This window comes from Styela clava, chromosome 13, assembly GCF_964204865.1.
Source record: "Styela clava chromosome 13, kaStyClav1.hap1.2, whole genome shotgun sequence".
Lineage (NCBI taxonomy): Eukaryota > Metazoa > Chordata > Ascidiacea > Stolidobranchia > Styelidae > Styela > Styela clava.
Window position 1 is genome coordinate 8,732,142 of NC_135262.1, and position 22,579 is coordinate 8,754,720.

The following is a 22,579-nucleotide window of genomic DNA, read 5'->3' on the forward strand; positions in this document are numbered from 1 at the left end:
AAAATGAACTCGCGTTGGTCTTTAAGTTGCCGCACTGTCCAGACTCTAGACTAGACTGTTTTCCGTTCGTGAAGATTTATAATTGCAACTCGTTTTCTAATAGTTTCTGGTCGCCATGCAGAGAAAGGAAGATTGCATATCGTGGAATGAATGGAGCGCGTTGGTCGTCTAGTTCCTAGGCTGGCTTAGAATTTACCCATTAGTGGACATTGGTAAATGCAACTCACTTTCTGATATTCTGCTTGCTTTCTCACTTCGGCTGTAAAGCTGCTATGAATATTTTTGCATTTTTATTTGGGGGCTCTATGCCTTACTAAATATCTTACAAAATACGGGCAGGTAGGTGATTGTCCCTTGAATGCCTAATTTGATTGGTTCAAAACTTTTCAAACTGGTTAACGAAATCTTTCACATCCATATAATGTGAATTTAAGTAGTCTTCTTCAGGGGTGGTACTGACGCTAAAACATTGGGAAAATTAATGAAAAGATCTTTCTACATAGGAAATCCCCCCCAAAAAACTTGGCGATGACTCAAATGTTTTAGATTAAATTTATTTTAAGCTTACGTGGATGTAGAGGAGAACCAAGCGCTCTCTCTAAACGTGGATTGCAAATAATTTTTGATGTATTTAAAAAAGGATGGCGAATTGGACCTGTTGAAGTATGCGCACCAAGATGGCGCACAACCTGAATTCAGCTTGTGTATCAGGTTCGGGTTCAGGTTATGCGACATCTTGGTGCGCATACTCCAGGAGTACCGGTGAATTTAATAAAGAACACTTGACATCAATCTGTTGCAATGGGTATTCAGTGCAATGTTTTTGAGGACACAACAGACGAAGCAGTCTTTTAATACGAGCGATATTTCTATATTCTTTTGCACAGTACTTGAAATAATTAGCCAGTAATCGATACCGTATACCAGGAGCTGGCAACAAACATCAAGACAGAATTTCTCATGACTCGTTGTCTCCTTTTTCTTGGTAACATGAATTTACTAGACCGTGAAAACAATATTCTAGCACGAGTACAGCTGTAAACAGTCGCACGTTTCACGGTATCGCTCACCGATGTACTGCAGTAATAACAGGCTGTAGTTCGACGTTAAAAGTAATGAGTTATGATTTGTCAGGCTATGGATAGGGAAAAAAAATTCTGTCGTTGTTTGTTGTTTCCATATTGTTGAGGCAGTTATGTAAGTACTTTCTGAAGTCTTGATACTTTTTTTCCATTGTAAGTGAGCTGAGTTGGTCAATCATTGGACACACTTAAAATATGTTGTAAATTTATTGGGATGCTGTTGACATACACACGGACAGTTTAATTTCCCGTGTTTCGAATAGCTTGTATATAGCCATATCGATTTTCACTAAGCATTAATGAATTCAAGTTCTTTTTTTTTTAAAGCTGACGAAATTATAGGCTCAATGTAATTGTTGATTTTCATTAAAATTTATGTAATATCGGAGAGGGTTCGTAAACATTCATTTGAAATTTAGCTACATGTATAGCGATTTCATTCATTATCAATACGCCTTACTATGCGTAAAATCATTAACTACAAAGCTGTGCCTTTGCTCTATTTGGGTTGGTAATCAGCCGGCCGATACTCGGCATTGGTTTGACGTATGACTCATCTTTTTAAACGTCTCTCCTCTGTGATAAAAACAACAAATTCTATCGATTTATTTCGCAGTTACCAGCGCCGTAAGATAATCCACGCGGTAATTTATATTTTATAGCACTAAAATAACTACAACTGCAACTATTCCATTACGTCTTTTGTTATGATACTGCTAAATTGCCAACATTATTTGTGGTGGTTTTGGGATATTTAACCTTCTATTGTATAATCTTGCGTAATTGGGTATGTTAATATTTGTCGATAATTTGATACGATTAGACATAAAATTCATAAATGCCGAACCAGGAGGGTCCACCACGACAGTTGCAGCCATCACGACCTTGTCGAGTGGCTGGGAATACGCCTATACTACGCCCTCTCGTTTCACTAATTAGCGAAATCTCTATCGAAATATGAAACTCCTAATATGTCAGGTCATAAAGTTTAAAAAGGAGGGAAGGGTAAAACAATATTAATAGAATAGATGATATGTTTAATTTGAAATGGCAATGTTGGATTTTCTAATCCAAACTAAATTATCCTAAACAACTTAATAACACAGAAAGGCGCCCAAGCTCAGAAGCTTGAGTTTTCTCATAGAAGTGAAGATGTTAAAGCCCGAATCATATATATGACGCGTCGAGATGCATATGCATAGATTCTGTTTCAATTATTTTTGTCGTTTTTTATTAATTATTCTTAAACTTTCGACAGATTAATTATAAAAGTCATGGTGAGTAGAATACCAAAGCGGGAAGTATGGAATTTGCTTCAAAAATATTATAATATAATACCCAGTTCTGTAAGCAAAATGGCAGGTTATTCAAACATCAATTACAAGGTAACAGCAAATGACTGTATCAGTCCAATAACCGATTGCAAAACTGCATCAGAAAATTTCCTGCTAAAATTCGCTGATGTTTCACACGTATTTTACTTAGGTAAGAATTCATCATTTTTCCTTACCTCTTCTATTAATAATTGCTAGAATAGTAATTTAATATCTATACCACGTTTCTATGACTTTGCCGGCCACGTGAAGTCGTTAGTATTCAAACATTTTAGATTGTCGTTCACGCACAATCGTGAAGCGTTCCTCTATTTTTTAAACAAAAAAAAATAAAAATAAAAAATAAATATTTGCAGATAACATCGACATGCAACATGAAATGTTGAAACACCTGCATTTACACGGAATTAACGCATCTTTACCGGTAGAATCCACACATGGCGAAACAATGATAGATTATTCTTTCGGTAAGTTGTCAGTTTTGAAAAGGTTTACTGAGGTAAATGAATGTCAGTTATAACTGGTGGTTACATGTTTAGGTGGGAAACAGTACTCCGTACAATTGTTGTCTTTCGTTAATGGCGTGTCGATGAATGAAGCTGATACGAGTCAAGAAGAAGTGATCGACATTGCTTACGATATGGGGCAGTTATGCGGAAGATTTCATCATACCATGAAGGTAATACATGATATAAATGATGATGATATAAATGGGATGATATAAATCAGTGCATCTAACCCAGAGTATGAATCAATCCCGCAAAGCCTTACCTTTTTTTGTTATGTCTCGGATTTGCTTGATATTCTATTGTTTTGCAGACATTTAACTACGATTTAGAAACAGCATCTGGGATCCATTCGCCATTCCATACGGAAAATGCTGCCATGTTCGAGGAAAAGCTCGCATACGTCGGGGATAGATCCTTGAGAAATCAACTCATAAACTACATGAATCTTTTTAAAGAAAATTTTTTGCCACGATTATCGGAATTAAGAAAAGGTAACAATTTATCTCTGATCAATACGATATATGTTGACTTGACTTATACTCTGCATACGTATTTAAATTTAAAATTTCAGCTTTCACCTTCTACAAATTCTAGCAGAAACACGTACTGTACTCTTGACCAGAGAGAATTCTTTATTTAAGTCATTTCGAGCGACCTAACTATAGCTTATTAGGTTATTTTGTTCTCGCCCGCTTTCTCATCACAATTAGGGTAAAATTAAATTTTCCTTAAATGTTTCAATTAATGTCACACTCGCAAGTGGCGCCGAGTCACCGACTATCTGAGTCTTGAGTGAAGACCCAGCGAATTTCCAAAGCCATTGTCTTAAGTAAAGCTTTTTTAATTCAGAAGTCTTTGGGCCAGTCACGCCACTATTGCCCCACAATAAACCAACGCTACTTGGCATACTATTCAGTAATAAACCAAAATCGTTTTCGGGTTCAGTCAAGTGGTTGTTTCCTCCAGGATTTTCTTTCATTGGGAATCTTTGCAAAAATTAGTTCGAGTCTCTTCGACAATTTATCCATACCAACTTTCTTTATGTTCATATTATGTCTATATATGTACTGAGTACACAGAGTTGTAATGAGTGTTTCGATAAAAGTTTAAATTATTTTTTTGCTATTTCAGGTTTTATTCACGGAGATATGAGTGACACCAACATCATTTTGAAAGATAATTCTCAAAAAGGTGGACAGAGAAGAAAGAGATGGGAAATTGGCGGTCTTATAGATCTGGAAGAATGTGCTTACACGTACTTAGTTGGTGAAGTAGGAATATGTGCTGCTTATTCTATGCTCAAAGCGGCATCCGTTGGAGCTGACCCGGTAGAAGCATCTCTACATATGATACAAGGGTACCAGTTGATGCACGATTTGTCTGCACGAGAAAAAGAAGTTTTGTTCTACGCTGTTTTAAGTAGGCTTGCCGTGTCGTATGTATCTGCGTGCTACGAGTGTTTTCTAACACCAGAAAATTCGACATATCTTTTTACGCAAGCAAAAAATGTACCGGTGGTTTTGGAAGCGCTGGAAGAGTGTGGAAAAAATGAAATCGAGAAAATTTGGTTCGGTAGAAGGTACAAATGGCTACGACAACATAATAGTTGGCGAAATAAAGCCCCTCCAAAAGAGTAGAGGAACAATCGCTGGTCGCATTTGATTCCAAATCTAAGCATCAGCGTTGCTGTTTGTATAAGTAATTCCTATTTGCGTTGAGTTGCACTGTGGAAATTGCAACAAGTAACATTTCAGTCCCATGTTGGGACTCTTCTATATATATATTACATTTTGTACAAAGGGCCGTTTTATTGAATTTATTTCAAACCAATATTATTGCTTCCATCTTTTACGTTTTCAAACGACAAATTTCCTATGTCACCTTATTTTTTGATCGTGAATATTTTTAAATTGTTTCTGTAAATATTTCCGAATACCTATGCTGCATTTGGAAGCTGTTTCTGAAACCATTATGCATGTCTTGTTATTTTCATTTCAACGCTGTACGGTTTTGTTTTATGCGACTACTGTTAAGACTTGATCCTTTTAATACTATTTTATCAATTTTCTATATAATATACGAAGCGCGTGAACCAGGTTTAATATTGTGCTATATATTTAAGTTATTAGGGAATTGTACACGGGTTCGTAAAGGATAAAATAAGTATTTGTATTGAGAAAATATTGATTACCACGAGACTCGAACAAAGTCAACAACGTGTTTTGAAAATTTACATTTGTTGGAGGAAACCTAGTATAACGAAGACGGCGACTGCTTGGTCCTTCGGAAGTTGCTGTCTGTTTTGTAGGCGACAGTAGTAAATTCGTATGCATGGATATAATTTAAAATTTTACCTCAATTCTTTTTTATTTATTTTCAGACTTTATATTTATAAAACAAATGTAATGGTGAGCAATATACCGAATGATGAAACCTTGAATTTGCTTCAACAATATTATAATATTATACCGAAATCTGTGAACAAATTGGCAGGTTATACAAATATCAACTACAAAGTTAAAATAAATAACCTGCTCAGCACGGAAGCAGATTGTAAATCCGCCACAAAATGTTTTTTGCTGAAATTTAGCGATGTATCACACGAGTTTTACTATGGTAAGAATTGACTTATTTTATGATGGTGTCCTGCTAGCAGAAAGTAAATTCTGTCTGATTCTAATACAGATAACTTTCATGATATTGGTCCTAGGTTTCTATTGGATTTATGGTTTTGTGTTATTGTTTAATATACTGATAAAGCATCATTTTACTAACTGTATCTAGGAAACATTGACATGCAACATGAAATGTTGAAGCATATGCATTTACATGGAATAAACGCATCTATTCCGGTAGAATCAACTGATGGCAAAACATTTGTAGATTATGCATTCGGTGGGTTTTCAACTTATTACATATAATCCATAACCGTGAGGTAATAATTTGAATTAAATAGATATATAGGTACGTCTTTGCCATTATCATGTGCAATATGAATAGCGTAATTCAGAATTTCACCTTTAGCTGTTGCGTCAGTTGATGCCATTTGACCTTTTCAGGTGGAAAACAGTACTCTGTACAATTGTTATCTTTCGTTGATGGCGTGTCGATTAATTCTTTGAACTCTGAATCCCCAGAACGACGCTACTCTCTCACCCTGACCTCCCACGCCGTCGCATCGATTTGACGCGTTAAAAGATTGTAATATCTCTAATTTTAAATCAACATAACTTCTAAACCATTAGATATCAGATGGTCTGTAATATGTCATATTAAACCTTATCTAGTATTTTATTTTTAACTGGCAATATTTTTTACGAGATGTTTTGATGAGATGTGTAAGTCTACTTTTAGTCCCATCTACTAATTTTTTGTATTTTGGTAAGATTTAATACCTTTTTTAGAAATGTATCATCAATTTCAGTTAAATTTTGAAAAGTATACAAAATTACCTTTCCGAGAATATACGGATGACTTTCTTGACATACGCATAACTCATTTTAATGCAGAATTTGTACTATCGATTACAATGGTTGGCGAACAAAATTGATCAACTATTTTGACGCCAAGTTTGCGTAACGACGCAAAGGGCGACGACGACATTGTCGTGATAACGTTTATGCGACGTTTCGTGCGTAACGATTTGCGCGAGGTAGATTGCGCAACTGCACATCTGGTCGTTCGCAGCTTGAGTTCAGATTGTGTCATCATTGCATCAGTATCATATCCTCGGCCGCAGATAAAACCCTTATATTCAGACGAATCTTGATCGAACATAGTAAAATTGCTAGAATATAAAGGCCATTTTATATACGTTTATTATTTGAAAAGGGGACGAAGATGAATGGCCAAAGTGAAATATTTGATCCTCATGCATTTATGAGGTTCCGCCGGAAACATCAAGGCTAATTATTCACCGTTGGATATCATGAAAATTGAATAAAAAAAAACTGATAACGGGTACACGGAAGACATAGGGGCACCAGTAGCTCACCTGGTCAGTGTTTTACATTTTGCGGCCTCATTAGATTTTCGAAATTACTGCATATACGCTACATTCCAGATATCGCTATATTTACAATGGATTTTAAACGAAAGCTTTGTCCAGATGAAATATTGGATAGTATTCATCTATCGGAAGAAGAAAATATGGCACAATAAAATTCAGCAATGGCGCTAAACAATGCATCCATCGATATGTTCCATCACTCCGTTTTTAGAAATCCTTATTTTTGCTATTCGTATTTTTCATATCATTATGCGATTAAAACGGCAATAACACTGCATATTGTGTGTTTTAGTCGAACAGATTTTGAGGCTGGATGTGATGCGAAAATTTCCCCGTGTATCGTTTACAAGTCGTTATCGCTTCACGAATACGAACTTAACTCTTTGAACCCTGAAAGCCGCTATAGCGGCTTTCCCGAGAAAGTCTTCTGACGCTGAAAGCCGCTTTAGCTTAGTGGACTAAGTATAATTTCAAAATTGAGATAAAATATTGTGATCATCTTATGAAAATTGGCAAAATCAAAAAGCATAAAAAACTTCTGAAAATTGCTCAAATCTAATTGACAAAACTTCAATTTGTTTTCGATCAAACCTGGTACATTATCGACAACATTTGTAGAATTTGAAGATAGCTTTCCAGTGATACCATTAGATTGAAGTTATGTCGCACCATTCAAATTTTAGAAGCATTTTTCTTCGTGATTTTGTTTGTCGCAAGATCGAGGCGACGTCAAGGTGACGTAAATAACGACCTAACACATTTACGCCGTTACGCAGCAACGCTAAGCAATTACGTTGGCACGTAGCACGTTTACGTTCCCTATGAAATAGACTTTTCCTCGCATGCTCGTAACGTCATTTACTTAAGTTCGTACTCGTGAAGCGACTAACGACTTGTAAACGATACACGGGGAAATTTACGCATTACATTCAGCCTCAAAATATGTTCGTCTAAAACACACAATATGCAGTGTTATTGCCGTTTTATTGCATAAAGATTTGAAAAATACGAATAGCAAAAATAAGGATTTCTAAAAACGGAATGATGGAACATATCGATGGATGCATTGTTCAGCGACATTGCTGAATTTTATTGTGCCATATTTTCTTCTGTCGGTAGATGAATACTATCCAATATTTCATCTGGACAAAGCTTTCGTTTAAAATTCATTGTAAATATAGCGATATCAGGAATGTAGCGTACCTGGCGTAATTTCGAAAATCTAATGAAGCCGCAAAATGTAAAACACTGACCAGGTGAGCTACTGGTGCCACCATGTCTTCCGTGTACCCGTTATCAGTTTTTTTTGTTATTCAATTTTCATGATATCCAACGGTGAATAATTAGCCTTGATGTTTCCGGCGGAACCTCATAAATGCATGAGGATCAAATATTTCGTTTTGGCCATTCATTTTCGTCCCATATCCAAATAATAAACGTATATAGAATGGCCTTTATATTCTACCAATTTTACTATGTTCGATCAAAATTCGTCTGAATATAAGGGTTTTATCTGCGGCCGAGGATATGATACTTATGCAATGATGACACAATCTGAACTCAAGCTGTGAACGACCAGATGTGCAATTGCGCAATATACCTCACGCAAAGCGTCACGCACGAAACGTCGCATGAACGTTATTACGACAATGTCGTCGCCGCCCTTTGCGTCGTTACGCAAACTTGGCGTCAAAATAGTTGATCAATTTTGTTCGCAAACCATTTGAATCGATAGTACAAATTCTGCAAAAAAATGAGTTATGCGTATGTTAAGAAATTCATCCGTATATTATCCGAAAGGTAATTTTGTATACTTTTCAAAATTTGACTTATATTGATGATACATTTTTAAAAAAGGTATTAAATATTACCAAAATACAAAAAATTAGTAGATGGGACTAAAAATAGGCTTACACATCTCATTAAAACATCTCGTGAAAAATAATGCCAGTTAAAAATGAAAGACTAGATAAGCTTATATATGACATATTACAGACCATCCGATATCCAATGGTTTAGAAGTTTTTTTGATTTGAAATTAGGGATATTACAATTTTTTAACGCGTCAAATCGATGCGAAGCCGTGAGAGGTCAGGGTGAGAGAGTAGCGTCGTTCTGGGGATTCAGAGTTCAAAGAGTTTTAATGTGTTTGTCAAGTTTTCAAATTTACAGCCTCAATATATATACTTTATCTGTGATATTTAGATAAAAAAGTTTGAGCATTCAAATTACCTAAAGTATGTATTGTCATTAGCCCAAAGTAATTTTACCTTACTCAGGAATATTAATCAGTAAATAACAATGTGGTGTTTGGCTGCATTATTTTCCAAATTTATTTGTGGAGCTCCGTGAAGAATAACCAACCTCTTCAAGGGCTCCGTAACATCGAAAGTTTGCGAACCCCTGCTGTAAGAATCATAAACAAATTGAAGAAATGGATTTATTTTAAAAAGTTGCCTTTACTGCTGCTGCTGTTAACCATCGAAGTTTTAAGCCAATGTGCCTCGCTACTTCAATGATGGGAAAAATGACGCATCCCGAAACAAGTTTGAGACCGGTCATATTTGCAACTCTTGATATCGGTCATGAAGCTTAATAACAGTACTAGGAGCGCCAGTGCAAATGTTGTAACGATACTCCATACAGCGGCAATCAAGTGAATAGTTCAAGTAATGCTCTAATTTCCAATCATTGTTATATTTGACTTAAAAAGAGCTCTTCACCCCTTTGAATATAATCTGAATCAGACCTTGTAATATCTTTCATCAAATTATGCGAAGAATTGTATTTACGACCCATATATGAATATACAACTTTTAATAATATGTCAACAATATATTTTACATACAAAGATGTCTGACACGAAACGTTACTAAACTTGAGATATATGAACATTGACAACTTTTATCCCGAACGTTATTGACATCGTTATGACTCGTGAGATCGTTATGAGATTTAGTCCGAAGAAATGAGTAAATATATATATTATAGTTAAAATAAAATTAGCTTCGGGATTGAAACAAAATTTTTCTCCTTCGTGACTGAGTTTTCCTTTAAATTGTATCCGTGCCAATTGTATACCCTCATAATACTAAAAACTTGCTGCGTGGTATCGTTGTTTTTATTTGATTTTATGAGTCTTACGTTTTTTTTCATTCATACAAAGCATATTGAAATATCTAAAATATTGTTCTTTCAGTTGGGATTTTGAAACCTAGTATTGTAAAGTAGGACTTCGAAGCAATATATCTTGGGAAAACCCAAAAATACGATTGCGATTAAGATTCGTGGTACGATTCAGCGGGTTGGTGCGAACTCGTTATTGGAATGAACGCGTTCTTGTTTTAGACGTTAAACAAATGCAACACCGTAGTTAATGATTACGATTATATTTGGCGTTCCGTAGAACCTGTTGATGGTGGGGCGATACGAGAGAAAACCCAATTTTAAATTTTTGAACCCAGCACTGATTAAGATTTAACAATATTTCAACTTCTTTTAAAGAATTTATTTCTCAGTGGTATTTTTCATCTAAATCAGGGATGTGCAATCTGCGGCCCGCGGGGCAAATGCGGCCCGCAAGAAGAAGTTGTGCGGCCCGCGGAGAAATAACAATTTCGAATGGTGTACCCGCAAAACGAGTATTTATTCTTTTTCGTCGCAAAGCCCATACTAGTCATATTAGCAAAACAAGCTAGCAAAATTTTGTTGCAAAATACACGATTTATATTGCAAAAACGTGTTTCTCACTGCATTCGTTTGAAGTCGGTGTGACAAAAAATTTAAATAGCAGTTTCTTCAGAAGTTTATGCGTTTTAAATCTACTACTTCTGCAAGAACACCTAATAATGCCGTAAGATCAATAGCACATATAGGCAATTTTTGTGCTTGCAACTACCATAAAGCCTAAATTAAATGAAGGTGCGTCCCGCGGCTTCACCCAGTTACTTGTATTTGGCCCGCAAATAAAAAAGATTGCACACCCCTGATCTAAATCTTTAGATGAAATATTTTCGGAGGTTGTTCATTGTCAAGTAATAAAAATATTACAAACGATTCCATAGGTGCTGTGAAGTTTCATTTGAAAACATTACTATTATTCGGGGTTAGGCATCGTGAAAATAATATTGTTTAGTTTGAATGACATTTAATCATCCCATTCCCGTGGCCGGAACATTCTTTTGCTCAGTGCCAGAAACAGATCAAATGTGCTAATAAATAAATGTGGTTGTAACCAATATTGTAGGGGAAGATGGGGCACGTTGGGACATGGGGCACAGTGGAAAATCAGATCTCGCACTGATACTATATCCGCAATCCTGTCCGCGGTTCGATGTTTCAATCCGCCCTTCGGTGAGTTACAACGTCCCCGCAAACGGACAACGGACGGGTAGAGCGGCGCAAGCTATGAGGTGAAATTTGTTTTGGGAGGTTGAGACTAAAATTTCACCGTTCCAGTTTTTTCTTTCTTCATTTTGAGCCTTTCCAACATGACAAACCACCGTCTGATATTTTTCAGCTTTAGTCCACTGTAAAATATTCTTAACTTTGGCGAGTGGATGTACCTTCCGAATTTCGCCGTGGGGTGGTCTGAAAATATTTGTTTCCTATGGGGAACAATGGACCGGGGTTCAGTGGGTCATGCGCTACAGGGCAAAATTCGAGAGTGTTTGATACAATAAGTGCTCAGAGACCTAGAGATGCGGTATATTTTGTGTAAGATTATGGTTTCTTTCGACCCATGGCCCAATATGGAATATATTCCAGAATCAATAATATTTCCAGGTTTAGATTCGATTTAGATTTTAGGAACTAATCAAATTTGTTTACAAATTTTTTTGTCAAAATATTGGAACTATTCCAGTTGAACATTGATTTTAAAAATATTAAATCTTCAAATTTGAAGTCTCCCTGTTCTTTAGACGAGTATGCTGAATAATTGCTTATTTCTTAGAGCATACTTCGTTGAAGTTTGACAGACTGACTCATTGTGCCCCAGGGTCTGTCCGGATGTGCCCCACAAGTGGGGTACAGAGGGACACTTTACAGACGTTTTTCAAAGCATTTTGGTAGTAATATGTGTGTCGCAAGGTAATTTCTTATTCGCTGAATAAAAACTACATTTACCCCACTATGCATTAATCCCGCCAACTTAACTTTTTATCACCAGGTGTACCCAAACAAAACGTTGTAGCTCATGACTAACTTTAATATCAAGTCTCTCATTAACAAGTTCCAGTCAGTCATTTGCCTAATTTATAATACAAAATATCGAGTTAAAATAAACTCAAAATGGACCAAGACCAAGAAGAGCCTGAACTTGGGCACAATGAAGAGTAAATTGCGTTTCCCCTCAATTTGTCGTTATTCAGTGATAATGCATCTATCGATCCAAACTTTTCGACAACTAGTATTGCATTGTATTTCGCAAATTCGAGTCGAGTCCGTATACAGTCGCCAAATCAGTGGGCGCTTTGTCTATGATTCATGTTTTTTGAAAAGAAATGATAACTGTTCGATGATTGAAATCTATCCATCTTGGTTTTTCTCAAATACCGATGGGCTGATTATAGAGTGCCTTTTATTTATTTTCAAAAATAGCACATTGCTCGCTTGTACGTATTGTGCTATAAAATCTAATCTATTACCTAATCGATTCCCCTACTAGTCTGGATCCGTTTTATGGTGGCCATCCGTTATTACCCGTTGCATATTCATTTATATATAGGTGAGGTTTAGAACATCAATATTTTTTTAGATATTTGTACCAGTGTATGAACATTGGTTACGTAGATGACAAAATAATTTTGATGACGACACTAAGGGATGATAATCTGTAAAATCTTTCAAATTTTGAAATTTGAAGGCCAGATATATCGAATAAGAGAAAATTGTTTGCGAAACATCTAACCTTCCATGGTTATATAATTCCGTTTGGTATCCATGTTTTCTGAAGCAGCGTTTCCCAACCTTTTTTGGTCACGGACTATTTTTTCACCGGCGAAAACCTTTGCGGACTCAATGTGCGTTTATTGCAGGGGGCAATAAAACCAAGCACAAATAATTTTAACAAATTTCAACAATGGCCTTTTCTGTCGCACAACATTCAATCCATGACAACGACGAGAATTTAAAATGTCTTTCTATTTTAATTTATTTGTGTTCATAGTAACTCGCGGTTGCGTCGACTTACGACAAGATGAAAGCATTAGTTTTTTAAAATGCCACGGGAATCTTCGAAATAAAAGCAATAGTACTCAGAAAATATCATGACAATCCGTGGACACAAAAATGCGTGGTAAAGTGCCCGATTATATTTTGATTCGTATTTTTGTGAATTCTACAAATTTGAGCTGTTCGTACAACACCTACGGCAGTACTGCACGTACCAATGTGGGGGCAGTAAAGCGAAGAATACAAAGGGAAAATTGCCTAAAAAAGTGTTTTCAATTGGTCGCGGACCACCATAAAACAAAAAATTATGGGCTCTCCGTTTCATTTTCAGTATTTTGTCTGGCCGCTTTTTAATTTAGGAAATTTGGGTCGCCACCATTACCACCTACCAAAAAAAAAAAATTTATTTATTCCTCGTTGTTCGAACTTGCGAGAAACACCACTTAGGTATCTATCGACGCTTGTGCACAGCAGACTCTTGTTTTCGTCGGAAATTCGCAAGCGAGTTGTGAAATCTCATCGTTCAATGAAGCGACGCGCGAGTGACCTGTCGCGTCACCTGGCACCAAATTTTTGAATAGTAAATTGCTATTCTAATAGTTGAATATTCGAATATATGCCCATTCCTACTCAGTAACCAATTATTATTGACTTGATTATTGTTATGTGAATAAAGTTGCTATGTTTTATGTAAATTCTAACGTAAATTGTAACTTGGCTGATAGTTAAGTTTCGCCAAAACGTTTGCGGCGCGCAGTGAATTTCTGTCTCGTTGCGGACTCATTCGAACGCTCCGCGGACTCATTTAAGACCGCGGACTCGGGTTGGGAAACACTGGCTTAGCACAATGCGCCACTCAACGCAAACGTAGTCAACTGCAGTGCACTGGCTGACATAGATACTAAACGCTGGATGATGAAATCTCAGGTTTGTTCTTTATGGCCGTACATACCTGTATCATGATCGCTTTTTACCAAGAAGTCTACTGTAGAGACAGACTCAAAGTGCTTCATACAGAACTAGAGTCTCCGTTAACTATTCGTTTACTCAAAATGACATTAATAAAATTTAAGAAGCAGCAAATACATCCGAGTTATTAAATAGAGTAATTTCAAATCACTCATTGATATCAATCGGTAAGTAACACATTGTTTTTGTTACGTTCTTATTGTGGGGCTCCGTAAATAACAGTCTATCTCTTCACGAGCTCCATAACACCAAATATGTGAATCAGTCGTTGTCGTCGGTATGCACTTGTATTGAGCAGTCAATTACCGTATTTACTTCACATAGAACCGTGATTAATGCTGTTGCTGATGTTATGTCTCTGCCGTTTGGTTTGGGCGGAGAAATTACCTTTACTGTAGGGGTAGGCATCGAAACAACGTCACATTGTGACTCCACCTTTAAGGACATCGCCGGCACGTTATTGTATGAAAACATTCTTGGCTGCGAAAGTCTATGAGCTAAGATTTGTACGTCAATTTAGAGATTGCATTGATATAACGCTAAACACGCCGTTATTCTTTCATTGAGTGGAAGGAAGGTTACATTTTTGATGACATCCACGTGCGCGTTTACTCGACAAATATGAAAAGACAAATATAATGGAAATGCTGGATTCTTTGTACTAAGCTCCCGTCACTGATGTAAAAATGTGAGATCTGAGATGAACGGTTCCATTACGTTTGAACCCGTGTACATTTGAACCCACGACAATTGCACCTGCGTACTATTGCACTTATGCATTTTTTTGTTTTACGGTTATCTGAACCCATACTAACCCTAACCCATGGGTTTTAGCACCCGCATATATATTGAACCCGCGGATATACACATGGGTTCAAATGTACGTGGGTTGAAATGTACGGTCACCGAGATAAATACCCCCGAAAATACTATGAACTAGGTATTATGCGATCAGAAAATGTATGAAGCAAATCCCAACCGTCATCTTCATTCTGCAACTTTGAGATCACGCGTTAGAAGCGTGATCGGCTCATAACGGCAACCTGGAGTAATTAAAGTAATCAGTTAAAAATATTTGATTACTAACAATCAGTTTGCTTTTTTCGTCAAATATTTGTGCGCGGGAAACCACAAGCGACATCGCAGTCACAGATGTTCGTCGTAGGATGAGGTTCGATTTTGTGTAAGATGTATGGATAAGCTGACTGTTGGGTTATGACAGCGAGTTCGAAACGATATTCAGGTGAGCTAAATGTTTTTTTATACTTATTGCTTTAATTTTTCTTATGTATAGGTGGTGAATTAGAGGTTTTCGGGCCTATACGAATTGGAATTATTAACCTACAGAAAATTGAAATTACAATTAAAATACAGAAATCTAGATTATTGGGTGATTCTCTTTTGTATCGAACTCACTAACATCGGGTTCCATCGTTTCCTCACAACTGGTCGAACTTTAAGGCTATATGGCAATACATAGACTTATCATATTAGAAAACTTAAACCTAATATACTAATCTACGTCACTACGTAAGCTGCATTCAACAGGACAAGATTATGAATGTATTGCATAACTTTCAAAACTTTCGCAAATGTAGCGCAAAATCAATGGTTTATTAGAGATTTGCGTAGCCTTTCCACTTTCATATTTTATTGTGTATAGGGTGCTCCCATAGTATTCGTACCAAGATGGCGCACAACCTGAACACAGTATGTGTACCTGGTTAGGGTTCAGGTTGTGCACCATCTTGGTAGTTTAAGTTAGGAATGCAGATTGTGCTGTAAATTCAAATTTTTAAATCATTCCTACCCCCAAATTGATAATTACTAATATGTCACTTTAAAATGTGGCGGGAGCTTTGTGCAAAAAATCCGATAGATTCAGCCCCGCTGTTCATTGAATATGCTAGCTACAGTTCTGCGACAGTTTATTTATCAATATTTTAACTTTTTTCAGATGCAAAACTATTAAAGGTTGAAGATTCAAAGACACAAAGTAACGAACGAAAAATAATCAAAGTAAATATCATTTAAACATTTTGTTTGACTTTTTCGCCTATTTTATTCCTGTACACCACTGTTTTCGTTTAGAATGCTAAACAATTAGATGCGAGCGCACCGCGTCTCTGGTCTTGCGATCAAAGTCGGCATCGTTATGCCACATATTTGATCGTGTGTTTTCCCTCGAAATTTATATTTTCATAAGTTTTAATAATTGTCTTTCGAATCAAAATTCCAATAAAGTAAGACCCACGTTCACGTTTAAAATGATAAATAGTTCGATGCGAGCCAACATTGTTATGCCGCTTATTTTATCCTGTGCATTCTATCGAAATTTAAGATTTAGATTTTGCAAGTTTTAATAATTGTGTTTTGAAGCAGAAGTCCGAAATAGTATTATAAATATAGTACCTTGTATCAAATTGGTGTACTCTTTGCGACCCCTAAAATTCGTTGCTCGCTTCTCTGCTGGATAGCGATCTCCACTTTGCGATCCCCACCGTGAACAATGTGATAATTCTACAAGTTACTGATCACTGGTAATTAGTCATATATTCCATGAAACAGTTATAAAAGTTCATTGGGTATTTTACTGTTATTGTAATATTTGCAACTCGTGCAGTTTGAAAACTACACCTGATATGTTATTGTTAATTTATATAATTGAATGATTACATATACCTGTAACTGTAGAATCGATGAAAAGCAATTTCTATGGTAATCTATAATATTTGAAATTCAATGGCAATCCTGAATAAATTTTATTCGTATAAATTTACCCGTTACGTATTTTATTGAAACTAACGTATATTTTTTGCTTTGCAGTGTCTCTGTCAAATAGCATTTGTGTGAATTAACTACTTAATGACATAGTTGGCTCAACGAAATTTATTTTGAAAATCAAATTTAGATTTGGCTTGCACAAACTCAAGACATATATATTGATTTTCAGCTTAAAACACTGCTTGAAAGTTGACAGGACAATTTATCATTGTACCAAAAGGAATTCGTCAAGTGCCAGCTTTTCATCACCGAGTGAGATGGAGGCCTATCAAGTCTGAGAAGCAAGTATGTAACCAAATCATTTGAAATCTTTTCATTTTAGATGTCTATAGTATAAATAAATGATATATTGTATTTTTTTCGGGAAATCTACAGATAAATATTATGTTCAATATATTGAGTATGAGCTCAGTTTTGGTTTGTGTGTCAAATGAAATTTTCTAAAAATTACAATCTCAAAATTTAATAATAACATGATACGCACAACTACCGTTTTATTCTGGCTATTGAGTCGGCCCAGTGAATGAGGCTAGGGCCATGTTTTAGAAATAAAAATTAGGCTTTTTTTTGTTCCCGCCCAATAGTCGAGATACAGGAATGCATTAAATTGATCTTATTTTTGTCAATTTGGGCACCAATGCGAGCTCATAATTGTTTATGGTGAATAAGGCTAGGGCCATGTTTTAGAAATAAAAATTAAGCTTTTTTTTGTTCCCGCCCAATAGTCGAGATACAGGAATGCATTAAATTGATCTTATTTTTGTCAGTTTGATCACCAATGCGCGCTCATAATTGTTTATGGCAAAATCTGTTAAACCAAACCATGCTCATTACGTAGAATCGCGGAATTAAATATTCTGTCCTACGAATTAACTGTAGCAATATCCGGTGAATAATAACATAGTCAGTACAGCGCAGGGGCTAACTGCTGTGTTGTCCCATCTGCTGTCGTTTCGTTTAATCGTCCAAACCAAAAGGCCAATTACTATCTTGAAATGTGAGTCTATTTAAAAGTTATTAGGCCAGCATAAATAAAAGGTGTTTCATTGCAATAGGGTGTCACGTTGTGATTACGACAACAGTGAAATTTTTTCATAGTGATACTTTTAGTTCAGCAGTGTATATCTGCAGAGATACTGGAAGAGTTTGAACTATGCCTCGTTAAGTGCAATTCGGTTAAAACACAACCCCAACTTAATAACCATGCGAATATTAAAACTTATTGTTTAACTTGTTGTTTATCATAGGATGCCTATGTAATATACTAATATGTCTGATATTTTTGAAATCGTAGTCCTGGTCTTTTTCATTAATCTGATGAATACAAATGGTAGTTGACACTAACTAACATACTATATAAAGTAATCAGGCTAATTTTTTAAATGTAACTGTGGCTCATTGTGACCTGTACGCTCGGGTAGTTCACAGTTGATATTCATGCCAATGATGTTCCCAACTAGTTGAAACTGGAATCGTCCCAAATTTTCCAATAATGATATTATAAGAGTGAGTCATACTATGTCAATTAAGATAGCCGTTAATCTTACACCTTAAAGAACTCGTGTTTCAACTAAATTTTCCAAAAACGATACTGTATAAATTATATTCAACCAAGTGTTAACTCCTTTTTGGTTCTCATCCCCTTGGTAAAAGTCCAATGTTATCATACCATCCATGTTCATGTCTATTTAAAAATAGAGAAATAGAAATGTGTGTCCTATTTTCCCCATTGTTAGTGCGGGTCACGTCATGTTATGCCTAATCATGTGTATTGAGAAGAGCTTATTTAATATAAACTCTCCTATACAATTTCTACTGAATGGTCTCTTTCATATACGTCACTCCCCGTCAATATAGGATATAGTAGGTTCAAAACTCTAGAATTCTTACTTTTTTAATTAGATATTAGGAACTTTGGTGTCGCTGCTCGATAACCAGTTTGGTTCCCCGCTACGTCTCTTCCCCAGTAAAACGGTGTAAATTTTCTCTGTGTCTTATTTTATGGTTGTGATACTTATTATTGGTTGGAAAAAAAAACTTGACTTGACTTGATTAATCGTGTATCTTACCCCCTTTGGTACTAGTTAACCATGTCATTCGTGTTCACATGTGTTTCGAACTAAAATCGCATTAAGTTTCCAATAACGATATTATATGAGTGAGTAGAATCAAGTGCACCAATATGCATCAATATAACCGGGAATCGTACACCCTTTAGTACCGGTTAACAATGGGATTTGTGTCGAAAACTAAAATTTTGAAGGTTACTATATACATGAGATCCCACCAATTGTAAATCTACTATAGTCAGCCTATATCCCTATTGCTAGTAGCCTTATGTTCATAAGCGTTTGAATCTGGGAATATATTCCTTATTTCGCTATCGTTTATTCCCTAGTTATGATCTGTCATGTTCTTATATTTATATATATAATGTCTAAAATGTCTTTGGCTGAAGTTATTTATAGATGTATATTTTCAGGTCTCTGGGATGGGAAGGAAAGTCTATAGAGAACTTGAAGGTAAAATATAACACACTAATAAATAATTTACTAGTTAAGATTTAGATAATGAGATACAACATAGCACACTGACAGATCATTCCGAATAAGTAATATTTATAATGTTGAAAATCTGCAAATAATATAGAATGAACGTAAATGAATATCAGTACAAGTTGTCGTCCTTATATCTTTAGAATAAGCATAGCTTATCACAAGAGCGTGGACAATTTTTTTGAGGGGCGTAAAGGTAATTAGAAACAGAAATATTTGTTAAATTTTATCTTTTCCGCCTTATTTTTGATATTTACATTTCTTAATAGCCGTATTTTCAACGTGCTTTTGAATGAATATAAATATAATTTATATGATGTGTTGCAATATTATACACTGACAGATCATTCCAAAGTAATGTTAGTAAATAAGGGGGAAATCTGAATAATTTGTCAATGAATTGAAAATTAATATTTTTATTTTATGTATCCAAAGTATAAGCATAGCTTCTCTGTGCTCCTGTCAAATTGCATTTTCCGTAACTTATAAATCTAAAACTTAATAATGACTTAGTTCGAACAACTATATTTATTCAAATCAATATTATACAAAATTTACTTGCAGTTCATTATCTCGCATAAAGTTCAGCTTTCTGAAACTCTTCTTGAAAGCGGAAAAGACAGTTTATTATTATACATCAAAAGACATGCGGAGTTATTTGCCGATTATGCATCACTGAGAGAGGTGGATGCATCGAGTCTAAAGAGCAAGTATGTTTTTAAAATCTTCTGAATCTTTCTAATTTACATTCATCACAAACAAGTTAGAATACAATATTATAAAAATCGGTGAAGAAATAAATGATAAAGAGGTGAATACGCAACCCAATTTCTTGATTGCGGTATTATAAAATATTAAAATTGAAATATAAAACGGAAGATATCACCATAAGTTTTGTTTTAGCATTCTCGCAGCAGATTGAAAACGCTTTTTAGACATTGTAAATCACAAAATTTGGTGTTATGTTAGGATTTCTTCGAAATATATACCATAATAGTAACTGAAATCGAAACACAGTAAATTTTTCACGCGATGTACCTTTTGTTTATTTTGAAACTAACTACCTATGGAGCCGCATACAACGTTTTCTCGGTATGTGACGATATATAAAATAATTAATGCAAAATATATCGATTGATTTTTTTTCGCAATAATTTAAATTACAATCGTTCGTATTTTGTCTATATCTTGGGATATTTCAAACGGTGAAACCTTAAAAAGAATCAGAGTGACAGGCCTGCGGCGGGGCGGATTCAGTGTTGTTACACTTGGTTTCATTGTTCTTCATTTCAAGTCCGCTGATTGACGCGGTAGTTTTGAGTTGTGATGATTTTATATTGTCGTAAGGCGTAAGTCGTCGCGACTGCAGGTTTCATTGAACACAATTGAGCCAATAAATACCGCATTTTAAATATTGCCGCATCCAGGGGTGCAGCCAGGATTTCCCAATGGGGGTTACGTTGTAGCCCGTCTCTGTTTGCCTGATGGTGTTGGTGAATATTTTACAAGTCGTATTTCAAACGTCGACTATTAATCCGTAGTCAGCGGGTACCCGCATTTGGAAATAAAACATCAAAAATTCGGGAAAATTAATTTCAGAGAGAACTAAAACTCGCAGATGTCAGTAGTGTCATAATGGTCAAAAATAAGCTCGCATGTAGCGCCGATCAAATGCATGAAATATGAAACTATTACTTGGAATTTATTGTTATGAAGTTGAAGTTTTATTTCCATTCAATGATTATTTATCTGCGCCGTGATCACTGGCGGGCAAAATCGTATTTTTTAATCGAGTTAATCGAATATTTTTAACGGACACCGAACAACCAGTATTGTCATTTTGAACGACATCAATTGGGATGTCGGCCGCCGAAACCATCGCCGTGACAATACTTTTTTTTCGGATTTTACTAGAACAGTGCGGCTTTTTTTATTTCATAATTTTGTCGTAATCGAAGGCCTCAGTGAATTATTTGTCACCGCGCTCGTTTTGGCGGCTGACAATCCAATTAATGTTGTTAGACTATATTAAAGCACTTTTTTATTCACTAGTAAATATTAATTATCACGGCGGATATCGTAGTTTTTATATTTCGGACATGATTGTGAGTTCACAATCACGTACAACAAGTGCATTCACAACACAAATTAATTTTATTATGATTTCTATCTTCTGTGTAGGATTTCTATCACAGTTTGTAAATTACGGTCCCAATTTTAGGCGAACAATACCATCATTATTGACCCCGGGGTGCGATATTTTTGAAGCGGATAGTTGGACATTTCTATGCGTTTAATTTTAGATCGTGTCGGTGTTACTTTTGTGTTAAATGATAAGTACAGAACTTCGCAAATTGGTAATCACTACAATACTCACTGTTGACTGTTCACGTAACTCAACTTTGTTAAAACACTTTTTTAATTGATACTAACCCATGAATAAATCGGCAATAATGGCATTTCCACGTGGTTAAAATAATATTGTTTCTGTATTTTTAATATAAGCTTACCTTTGCTTTACCTCTGTTAATAAGCTTTTTTTGTGATTTGTAACTCCAAAACTTGATAATGAAACTATATATTTATTTTCAGTTTTCTAAGTCACTGCTTGAAAGAGTCATTGCATCAAACGGACATTGTTATTAGTCTGGTGCCTCACGGAGTGAGATTGAAGCCTATGTAGTGTAAAGAGTAAAGAGCAAGTATGAAATCTTATGTCACTGCTTGAAAGAGTCATTGCATCAAACGGACATTGTTATTAGTCTGGTGCCTCACGGAGTGAAATGGAAACCTATATAGTGTAAAGAGTAAAAAGCAAGTATGAAATCTTATAAATCTTTCAATTCATATTTTGTCAGGTATAAACTGATATATCATGTTAAATCCCGCTAGTCAGAAAGAACTGCAAATATTTGAATTATCCTCACAAGATGTACATAATATTCCGCCCAATTTTATTTATATAATTTCGTAAAGTCATATAATGCAATGGTTTCCACCCGCTAGTTCACGGAAGGTGTGCGGTTTTTAGGGGGTATGCAATAAATGTTCCTGCTTTGTTAGTTTCGTATGCACAATTCCCGAAAAGACGCGGGTTATGTTTCTTTTCTCCCATCGTTTGACAAGTATCGAAGTATGCGGCAGTCCGCCAGCAATCGGGTTA

The 22,579-nt window shown here is 35.6% G+C and overlaps 1 protein-coding gene and 1 long non-coding RNA gene across 2 annotated transcripts; both read left to right on the forward strand.

The window, feature by feature from the left end:
* Positions 1–2,323: 2,323 nt before the first annotated feature.
* On the forward strand, positions 2,324–5,022 carry LOC120332743 (hydroxylysine kinase-like). Its single transcript, XM_039400058.2, has 5 exons — positions 2,324–2,567; positions 2,773–2,883; positions 2,956–3,095; positions 3,236–3,416; positions 4,057–5,022. Exons 1-5 carry the CDS (start codon positions 2,357–2,359, stop codon positions 4,560–4,562), a joined length of 1,149 nt encoding a protein of 382 aa, XP_039255992.1. The 5' UTR covers positions 2,324–2,356; the 3' UTR covers positions 4,563–5,022.
* A 10,197-nt stretch (positions 5,023–15,219) lies between these two features.
* On the forward strand, positions 15,220–20,106 carry LOC144431240 (uncharacterized). Its single transcript, XR_013479879.1, has 5 exons — positions 15,220–15,320; positions 16,035–16,096; positions 17,031–17,146; positions 19,344–19,383; positions 19,981–20,106. It is a non-coding gene; the product is annotated as an uncharacterized LOC144431240 (long non-coding RNA).
* Positions 20,107–22,579: the final 2,473 nt, after the last annotated feature.